We start from the raw sequence: 11,004 nt of genomic DNA, 5'->3' as shown, positions 1-11,004 counted from the left end.
TCCGTGCCTTCCTTTATGCTCACTTGCGACATCTTCTCTCCTAGTACAATCACCGCCGTCGGCCGGCGGTCCTTCCTCGGCCGGTCTCCGGTCGGAATTTGGCCGGATTCCGACTGCGATTTGGCCGGATTCCAATCGCGATTTGGTCGGAATCGGCCGCTCGGCACTAGCAATCAATTTCCGGCTAAATTCGTCGGATTCCGGCCACTATCCGACCGGAATCCGGTGCCAGGCGGTGCGCCCGTGAGTCGCGCTTCCATCTTGCCCGGGGCGGCAGCCGACGGTGGCCGGACGGCGAAGCGACAGTGGCGGCAGTGGCAAGGTGTCGGAGGAGTGCGCATGGATCGCGCAGGATACGGACCGCAACGTAGCAAATTCGTATGTATATATATATATATATATATATATATATCAAAACATAAATGTACTATCTATTTTAAACTCTTTATTTAAATATTAAAACTCATGAACCATTTATTTAAGGGGCAACAATGTCCACATCACACTGCTTCCTTGGCCAACAAAGAGTTTTTTTTTTCTCAATCGATAAACATCAAGATATTAGATGGACTGCGTTTAATTGGACGGCAAGGTAAGAGAGAAAGAAAAAGGATTATCAACTAATCTTTAGAAAATAAATCAAGCATATTTCTACTATTCTCTTTCCCTTCTTCTCTCACGTACTAGTCAGCCATAACATAAAGCGAATATACCACATCGATATGCACTGCCATTAATTAGAGGAAGCATTAGAAATTATACATGACCATATTGCTAAACTTTTTAATTAGTTTGCCATAAGTATTAACTCTGTCAAAAGCTGTTTAAAGGTTGAAAAAAACTTTCGAACATCTTGGGCAACAATAAAGGCAACCTACTTCAAAAGTTCCTGCTAAATTATTTTAGCGACAAAAACATGGTTACATTTACATGTATAAGATCAAGCAACATCATAAGGCCGAAAGCTTTTTGTTTCTCTTCTTTGCTGCACTCTTCACCAAAGCTTCACAAATAATCTCTCTCTTTCGCTTCAAGTTGTCATCCGGCTTTCTTGCAGAGTTCTTTACTTGATTCTCTAATGCCCTCTTCACAAAGAATTTGAGCTTCCACAATGTGCTTTCACTCTGCACCAATATAAAGAGAAGCAAATTGAATTCTCTGATAAGTGATAATAATGCCCCGAAGAAGGCTACTATCAGAATGGCAAAATAAGAACATGTTATCAGTACGAACTTCAGATTGGTATCTGAAACGTGAAGAGTAAAGTGAATCACTTTTAGCACATCTGTGAAAGAGCATATGCACTGTCACTGGCAAAACTGTGAAAATCATATGCACTGTCACTGGAAAAGTAGTGACAAATGGAAAGACTCTTAAGAACGTAGTGACCCACTAGCAAAAGTTGCAATTTCAATCCCAAAGGTCTATAAGATAACATTGAGCTTAGGTGAGGTTAGTTCTCTTAACTGCATTGGCTAGTTTTTCTAGTACAGTAACACAATATGTAAAGAGAAAAAGAAATACCTGTGCATCCAAATCGAGGTCCACTACTTCATCAGTAGCTTGGAAGCTAGGATTGTCTTCAGCTATAATCTCTAGAGCCTTGTTAAGATCTTCAGGAGATAAAGTGCTAAGGCCAACCCCAAGTTTCCTTTTCTCCTCTGTAGTCATTTTTCTGAAACAAATAAATTTAAACATTAGTCACACCATCATAATCGTGGTTCACTTTCACACTGCTGGAAAATCATGATGGCCAGACTAAATGAAAGAGGTTATACCATCTGCACACAATTGCCGGTGTCCTATATTTGAGTTGGAAGTATTGTATGATAGCCAGTTTCCTAGAAGTAATGTTATGTTGCTGACAAAATAACAGATTACATTTTCTAAAGTGAAACTAGTATTTCAATGTTCTTTAAATAAGTGGAAAGAATTTCTTATACCATTAAATATGTTGGCAAGCGAAGAGGAACAAGAAAAACTAGAATGTTTGTAATCATGTGATATTCAATTATCTATTATCTTACCAACTTTCAAGTTTGAAATAATCTTCCTTTAAGTGGAACTGGAAATTGATGCAATATGTGATCCTTATTAAAAATTCATTAAGATGAAATATTTTCAGATTCAGGTAGGAGTTTATTTGATATGCACATCCCAGAATAGTGCACCAAACCCAATAGGCAGAAAAACAAAATTGGGAATTACTTATGTGGGAAAATTTTAACGTGCATACATCCAAAGATCGAATGCAAAAAGTTACACTTTTCTGGTTTTGTAAAGATGGTAAATCTAATCCACATGTTCCATAGCAAATGAACAAAAAGGAAATAATGACAATAGATAAATCAGCAGTTCCCAACAGCAGAGAAACTCCATGTTTATCAATGGTTTTCACATAGGAAGTGGTAACTATGCATTGAAGCAAAGGGATAAAACTATTTTTTTCATTGACTGAAGTTATCTTTCAATTTGTTTCTGTTGTAGTTTTCAGTTAGCTCTGTTTTTAATTGTAACAACTGTAGGTTCTGACATAGCAACTGTGATGCAGTGGTCAACTGTTGTGAAGTTCTGCATAATTGTAAGATTTCCCAGAGATGAGAAATTGGTGGGTTCTCTCTGAAAGAGACTACATTTATTTTGCAGAAAATGTGAAGAATAAGGTAAGTACTTCAAGGGCTTCTCAGAGACAGTCAGAAAAGAAATGCCCTGTGATCTTTCTTTCAAAGGAAGATGCCTATGAACCCAATTATCAAAAGAACTGGCAAAGGATCCCTGCTCATGGCGCTATTGTTGAGCGGTTGGGAAGCATGGCTGAGAGGGAATTGCCAGAGGTGGGTGATGGAAATCAGAACTGACAAATGGTTCCTGCTCACAGCAAGCCAGTTGATGGGTTGAGACATGCAACTGAGAGGAAATTGACAGAGCAGGTGATGGAAAACATAACTGGAAAATAACCTGATCATGACACACTGCTAAGATAAAATCACAAGCAAGAGATGAAATTGCAAGATGCTAGCTCAGGCAATCAGATTGATGCTAGCATCTTGCATCTTGCAATTTCATCTATTGCTTGTGATTTTATCTTAGCAGTGTGACATCATCAGGTTATTTTCCAGTTATCATGGGGCTGTGATAGCATGTTACAATCAGCTTAATCCCTCGGTACTGCCCTTTACCTCTATTTTTAGTCATTATTATATCTTTACAATTTACACCCTATAGATCCTTTTGTTTACACAGAGGTTCCTAACATATTTTATAAATAGATCCCTAAAAACCCTCACGTGTGCTGGAATTGTTTTATTATTTCCAAAACTGAAGAAAAATTTTGCATGGAGGTACGACTACAATCATATTTCTCTAGCCACAAGGGAAAATTTTCAATCTTACATCTGTACTTAATAAGCATAACTCATTTATGAAATTACATAATAACTGTCTTAAGTTGGTATAAATGTCTACTATGGAAGTTCAAATAACCATTAAAATTAGTTGTACAGAAGTTAAGAACTAAGGAGAAAAATACAATTATCTAAAATAGGATGAATGGTTGATATAGATGGCATGAAGTGAATATATAATGTTATAAAAATCCCTTCAGTTAGCATAAATGAAGCATATCATTCTTCCAGCTAATTGGTATGCGGAACATGTGCAAGACATGTAAACCAACTCTTTGATGCTTCCATTGCAATATGCTCCAGATGACATGAGGAGGTGAATAGGGTTAGGGAGAGAAACCATCAAGACAAAAAGAATCTGATAGGATTCTTCTTTTTGATGCCTCCATCCTCCTAATCTGAGCCACCAAAACCAACTGCCGGCATGCCAACAAGGCATCAATACAGTTTCTGGGTTGGGGATCAATATCCTAGCTAGGAATGATTTTTTAAACCTTGACTGAAACTATATCAAAAACTTCCCCAGGAGTTCTATCTGCCTTATCATCCTACATGGTATTCATATATTAATCAGATATTTTGCTACTTAATCACAAGTGAATTTTGTAGCTAAGAATGATATAAGGTCAGGCTGGTTTTCTAATGCTTGTCCTGCATCTGTTGAATGACAAAACTTCAAAATGTCAATAGATGCTCAGCAGTTTAGCTAAATTAAATCTTTCAAAAAAAAAAACAGAAAAAAGTGTATGTTTGTGTGCATATAATATTCTATAAGGATGATGGATGGGGCAAAATTGTTTACCTGCATTTCTTTATTACCATTGCCCTTAGCTCTTCCAATTGCGAGTTGAGTTCATCAAGCTGAAAATTTGACTAAAGAATTAGGAAAAAATAGAGTTTTGCTCAAGCATGATTAGTTCCTGTTAACCGGTACCAAGATAATATTAACAAAGTCACATAACTCCAGCCTTACCACTAGAGTGGGAAAAAAATACAACAATTGCCCAGAAATGGAAAGTAACGAGAACACATTCTGAGTATATAAAGATTTCAGGCTACCTCATTGTATGTTTCTCTAGCTATTTTTGAATATGCAGCCTTTCGAGAATTCCGCATATTTGCAAGGGTTTGAGCTTCCTCATTTTTTTGCCTTGCTTCCTAGCAAGTAAACCCAGAAAATGAGAAGAGATAACAAAAAGATATTATGATGAATTTGATGCTGTTAACAGAAACTAATATCCATGCAGAAAATCAGAGACAAAATGTTAGACTGGGAGACATAAAGAAGATGGGAGAAGAAATAAGAGTCGCTCAGCTCAACCTCTTCAGCAACTTCATCTAGCAATTGTAGCCACTTCTCTTCAAATTTTTCCAGCAATGACTTTGCCATTACATGAACATCACTTTGATCATCATTGTATTTCATTGCATTAGTGAAAACCAATCTTACATCGGCATATATTTCACGAACATTCTTATACCAATTGCCATCCTTCGCTTCCATCTGGTTCTTGATTGTACCAAAAACCATGGGCTTCATAATGATCTAGATGCACAAAAGGATAAAGTAAAACTATTTGGAAAAATAACATTATTATACCTGAACTTTTAAGGGATATCTTCTTAAACAATATTGGATACTGCTCAACTGTTTTGACAAGTGAAGCAGACAGCAAATACATTTCACAAGCAACGACCTTGCCCAAGCTTGTAATTAAACAAATTTGTCACAATTTATAACAAGAATAACATGAAAATTGCAATTTACTTGACTTCGGCATGGTCTACGAGAAAACCTATCGATGCAAGAAAAGTTGTTATGAAACATGGCTTCGTAATCTAATTTTTATTTTATTTTGTTACTGTTTAGAATAAAAAAATTGTTTCTACTTTCACTAATTTTAGCTAGCATAATCAATTTTAAGATGTTACGAGACATGTTATCACAAGACCTAAAATGAGTTCACTCATTGTTTTCATCGTACAATAAATAATACAATGATTGTTTTTTTACTTTGTAGATTCTGTCTCTTATGAGATAAGGTTTTGAATTACTTTAAAATTTTGAGCCACACCAGCAGATTTACCGACACTGGATGGATGAGGAAGCACAAGTTGCAGATAAGGTAATAGTCGACACTATATTCAATAGACCAAGCACAGCAAAGAAAAGTCTTCTTCTTGCAGGAAATCCACCAAGAGAGAAATGGGGGTAAAACCACCTTCAAAAAAGTGAAAAGGAATCTACCTTGAAGAGATGGAAAAATCAATCTTCAAAAAGAGGAGAATAAACTAATATTCATTCTCTCAAACTATCCTCCAAAAGATTTCTAATGGTACTTTTATATACTTACAAAGCCTAGAGAGCAAGTAAACCCTATATAATTTCAATAAAAATTGTGCCTGTACAACTCAAGTTCCTACATTAATTTAATAAAAATATTCAGCTACCAAAATAAGCTTTCCAAGTTCCAAAATAGACAATGCTTGCATGTTTGCATTCCATATGATAAATCTTTCCAACGTTTGACTATATTGATGTACCTTTGCTGCACTTTTTGAGTTGCTTTAAACACCACAATCAAAAAGTCGAGTGATCGGAACGGTCTAGTGTCAAAGGATCAAGAAGTTAAGAAGTCACATTGGTAATCTGCATAAATCTCCCTTGGTTTGAATGAACTCATGCTCAAGTTTGCATTTTCATGTTCTCTATGACAAGACATAGTATCCACAACAACAAAATTAGCTAAAACACCATATTGTCCAGGAAGTTCAATCTTGTAAGCATTTTACCAATTCTTTGAAGGCCTTTGAATGATTCATGATCATAAGAAAATTGATATAAAGTCCAACATCTTTAGGTAGAAAGGGTTATAGAAATGTTCTTGCAACACCGCTAAAGTTTTATCTCAATCAACGATTATCTTGGCATATTTTCCAAATCTCACCAAAATAAGGATCATCTTGATAACGTTCTTTAAGCACTTTAAATCTAACACCTTTTACTTGTATAGTGATAAGTATAGAATATCTTCTATTAAGAGCATCGACCACTTGATTTAGAACATTCACTTTATTTGGTAGTGTAGAACCCAAAATAAGATCATTGACTATAAACAATTTTATCCAAAATAATATCATGAAAAACTCAAGAAAAGACTGAATTGAAGATGGTAGTCATTAGTAACATTTTCTTCAAATAATATACAAGTATAAGCCTCTATAGAACTACCAATTCCTTTAAATTGATATTAGTACCGGTGTAGTGTGATCGCTGATATGCTAGATGAGGGTGAATAGTGATTGTTCCTGCAATTACAAATATATCTACTCTTGCCCACTATCTTTCTCTTTCGTAGATAACCTCCAAAGGTTGAGAAACGTCTTACAACACTAGCATACAAGAAGCGTTGAGAGGAAGGCTTGAAGGATTATAAGGGAAGGCTCAATATGATTTAACTAATCACTATTTTGCAAGCTTTCAAACGTCCATTTTGCTCCCCTTTATATAGCTTTCATCTCCTTTAACCCGATGAGTCAACAAAATCAACCATAAGTTGACTAGTTCCTCTAATCACTTCAACCCAAGTCTATCAACACATTGGATTCCACTATCAGTCAACTGCTCCACTACAGCCCTTAGGTCATCTAACCATTGTAGCACAATTTTATCTAATCAACGACTCCTTTTGACTTTTCAATTATAACTTCAGCCAACTGGAATTCTTTAGACCATAAGCAAAAGCAAAGTCAATTCAACCACAAACAATGAATTGACTCTTTAGTCAACTTAGCTCACTAGTCGAACCCCAACTCTGACAATCCTAATGATCGAGTCTCGCCTAAGTTGAGATGTACCCTCTCCCAAGGATACATTCTCTCAACTCTCATAGCTCCCATACCAAAGTTTAGACATCACCACCGCAGTCGTCTCTTGTCAAGTTACTCGCCCCTTGAATGCACCAAGCCCACAACTCGTTCTACATGTTATCCTTCATTCTTCACCTACGTAGTTTGCCTTCTCTCCAACTGTTGTCAATGTTGCACCTCGATGCACACGTAGAGAATCCAAATAGAACATCCACATGATTGAAACAACCAATTAGGTGGGATTAATATTGTCTAGTAGTTCTTTTTAAAATTAATCTGTGGTTTTTTTTAACTATGATTGGCACATAAGCTAATCTATAGTTTTATCAGAATGTGAATTCCACCTTATTCATAGGGTACATTCAAGATATGCTTCACCTTGCTATAAAAAGATGAATTTTAGTAAAAGAAATCAAACCATAGGTGTTCATGGACTGATTGCAAGTAGCAGAGATACATTTCAGAATCAATCGTTGAAATTATAAAAGGATCAGCATCAAGCGTGCTCTACTTGCTCACTCTCAAAAGTTGAAGTCTTGCTTATGAAATAAATTTGAAGGAAGTGTTTGAAAACATCCTGATGCTTTTAGAATCGATCAAAAACGTAATGAGCATGGACGTCGACAAAGGAGGTGAGGTGGGGTGATGTCGATGGAGGACGAAGGGAAGGATAAGGCGGTGGCAGGATGAGGAGTGGCGGCGGATGGGAACGTGAAGCGCAATGTTGGAGGATTCGGCAGCTGGTATGGAGGAGGAAGGAGAGGAGATGTTGGAGAAGGGTACGACTGCTGGGTGTAAATATCAAGCAGCTGGTATGGAGGAGGAGGAGGAGGAGGAGGAGGGAAGAAAGGTGTTAGTCGGAACTCACCGCAATAAGGGGAGGTGTCGGACCGGCGGAGATGAGCGTAGGAAGAGTTCTTTACTCCTCCCTCCAGCGGATCTAAACCGCTTCTCCTTCAACCGGCGGCGGCGAGGCGGCTAGCGAAGACAAGGGAGGAGAGTTCCGATTTCGCGTGACACAACGAATGCCCCAGTTGCGGATGATGCGGGGGCGGACCGGCCCATTAATTGACGACTGATTGAAAAATTGTAAAACTAATCTAATTCAAAATGGATTACAAACGAATTAGTTGATGAATCTTTAAAAAAATTAAAAAATATTTTAAAATTTTAAATTTAAATTAATAAAATTAAAATTTTTAAATTTAAATTACGATTTAGATGAATTAAATCGGTTAATTCATTAAATTTTTTATTTTAATTTTAAATTTTAAAAAATAAATAAATTTTCTTAATTAACGAATCAACTTAAGTCCATCACAGGTCAATCTACTCGTATTATGAATCTAGACGGATTGGTTCATTTGAATTCATTTTAAAATATATTGATAAAATTTTAACTCAATCTATTTAAATTGTTTAACAGAGTGGATCAATCCGATGGATTCAATCTAAATTAACGACTATAATTATGGAGATGGAGAGAATGAAACACATAGCGAAGCGAAGGAACTCGACCGTTAGATCTTTGTCCATGATTCGATGTTCTTGTCTGTCGTATGCTCAAGAATGATCGACACTGTTGGATCCTGAAATGAAATAATAAGAAAACATGTATGATGGCTTTTCATGCCTATATGTAATTATATGAAAACTTTTGATCCTTTAGGACCTAATTTTTTATAAAAAAATTATAATGTGCATATATATATTAATAAGAAATTGATAGAAGAAGGAAATAAAAATATTTTTACATTTTACTTATTATTTTATAAACTCTAACCAATTATGGTATATTCTTGAAAATCATTATAACTATAATAGGATTTTCTTGTTGTATCGAGCGAGAGTCTATATTCACCATTTAGCCCCTCTTTTATTTTTAGTCATCCACGAAGAGTCATCAGGAATTTATCCATTCTCATCTAGCAACATCATAAAACCCTTTCTAAGTTCTAACAATAAATTAATTATCAATCTTCATCATCGAATAATACTTCACTCTTTCCAATATGTGAAGTTGATGTTGTCAAAGAATGAGGGCATCGTGGTGTTGTATCCTTCTTACATGGACATCTCTTCGAAATTTTTACATATTTGATGGTTAATCCTATGGAATAGCTTAGCTTTGATAACAATTATTGGATTAAAAAAGAGACTAGAGGGGTGAATAGACTTTCTTGCTCGCTTGCATTTGCTCATTACATACATTATTAGTATGCACATTGAAAATAAGACAATAATAATAAGTGAAGATAAATGATGAAAGTAAATTGAAAGCAACAATATAATGTGGTTTGGCAGCCCCTTAAACTTCTATTCCACGATCAATGATCTTTCAAGTGAATCACTTCTCAAAATTTCCACTAATTTTCTTTTTCTCGATAGCACTAGAGGTGAAGAAAATTTTTATAACTATGCTTCCTATAGAGGATAGGGATGTAAAGCATGAGAAAAGGAAAAATAAAAGATACGAGAAAAATAAAACTTAGAAAGAGACCTTTCATGGTTGCTAATCATTGTAGTTTTCTATTGTTTCACAAAGTTGATATTTACGGTCTCAATAAGTCTATCGTCTGTTTTTGTTTCTCGCCAACAACAATTCTATTAATCTAACCATTAGCCGGCTAGTGCATAAAATCTATCGACAATTTAATTATCACAAGTCAAAATCGTTGATGCAATCATACCCTAAGCATTATAAGATCAAGGTGATATATAGCTAGAAGGGATGAATAGCATTATTAAAAGATATTAAAAGTCTTTTTAAAATATGCAACAGAAATAAACTTTAAGTTTTCAATATTAAAATTGATTTTGAAATAACAGTTAAAATGAAGTACAATAATAAAAAGGACACAAGTATTTAATGTGATTTAGAAATCCCAAATTTATACTTCACGGCCGAACAATTCGTTAGCAAATTATTAATCGTCAAAACTACTATATTTTCTCCATTCTAAAAACCTTAAGAAATGGAGAAACCTTTTATACAAAATCTAAATAATACTAAATAAAATCTAAATAATGGTATAGAGCTGGATAAATAATAATAATGACAACTTAAATAAATTATACTAAATGTAGAATGTCAAAGTATTTGAAATTTGAGCACTTTGCTGGATATAGAGAGCTTATAATGTGAGAAATAGAGCTTAAGTTGCTTGTATTGATGTTGTTGTGATTGTTGTTGATGTTTTGGATGAGCAATGACAACTGTTATTTTGATATGGGATTATTGGTCTTATTTTAGTATTATTAATTTGCTCGTGTGGTTTAAAATGCATTTATTACGTGTTTTATGAATGAATTCATTAATTTGGGCCTTGATGAAATTGATGTTAGAATTGTAGATTTAGTTTCTAATATTTGTAAGAGCATCCACCATTCATTCCCATTATAATATCCTCCACCTCATTAAAAAATATGAGATCGATCCACTGCTACATATTTGTTATAACTATATATCTTTCACCCACATTCCTTTTAACATTAATACTCATTATTTATAGGTCATATCATCCACTTAATCATCTAAAAATTATATTATATTAAATAAATATATTTTAAAAATATTTTAAAATATTAAAATTATTATTATTATTTTAAATAATAATCTTACTTTTAAAATAATAATTTTAAAAGTTAAAACTAACCGTTAATAAAATTTTATTCAATTTTAAAATAACGGTTAAAATTAACTGTTTTAATAAATATAATTAAAAAATAA

The 11,004-nt window shown here is 34.5% G+C and overlaps 1 protein-coding gene across 5 annotated transcripts; it reads right to left on the bottom strand.

Moving 5' to 3' along the window:
• Nucleotides 1-779: 779 nt before the first annotated feature.
• LOC141847888 (transcription factor GTE6-like) lies at nt 780-8,296 on the bottom strand. Of its 5 annotated transcripts, XM_074735990.1 has the most exons (7): nt 8,143-8,296; nt 5,005-5,111; nt 4,726-4,914; nt 4,464-4,562; nt 4,207-4,265; nt 1,525-1,675; nt 780-1,124 (listed from the first exon to the last, which is right to left on the bottom strand). In XM_074735990.1, exons 3-7 carry the CDS (start codon nt 4,906-4,908, stop codon nt 951-953), a joined length of 666 nt encoding a protein of 221 aa, XP_074592091.1. In that variant the 5' UTR covers nt 4,909-4,914; nt 5,005-5,111; nt 8,143-8,296; the 3' UTR covers nt 780-950. The 5 variants fall into 5 exon arrangements, with proteins under 5 accessions (XP_074592091.1, XP_074592087.1, XP_074592089.1 ...); XM_074735986.1 differs by lacking the exon at nt 5,005-5,111 and having other exon boundaries at nt 4,726-4,950; XM_074735988.1 differs by lacking the exons at nt 5,005-5,111; nt 8,143-8,296 and adding an exon at nt 7,794-7,821 and having other exon boundaries at nt 4,726-4,950.
• Between the last annotated feature and the right edge of the window lie 2,708 nt (nt 8,297-11,004).

This window comes from Curcuma longa, chromosome 16, assembly GCF_044706935.1.
Source record: "Curcuma longa cultivar G26 ecotype Majalengka, Jawa Barat chromosome 16, ITB_CL_G26_1.1, whole genome shotgun sequence".
NCBI classification, from domain to species: Eukaryota; Viridiplantae; Streptophyta; class Magnoliopsida; order Zingiberales; family Zingiberaceae; genus Curcuma; species Curcuma longa.
The sequence above is the reverse complement of the archived record's forward strand: the minus strand, read 5'-3'. Positions and strand labels throughout refer to the sequence as shown.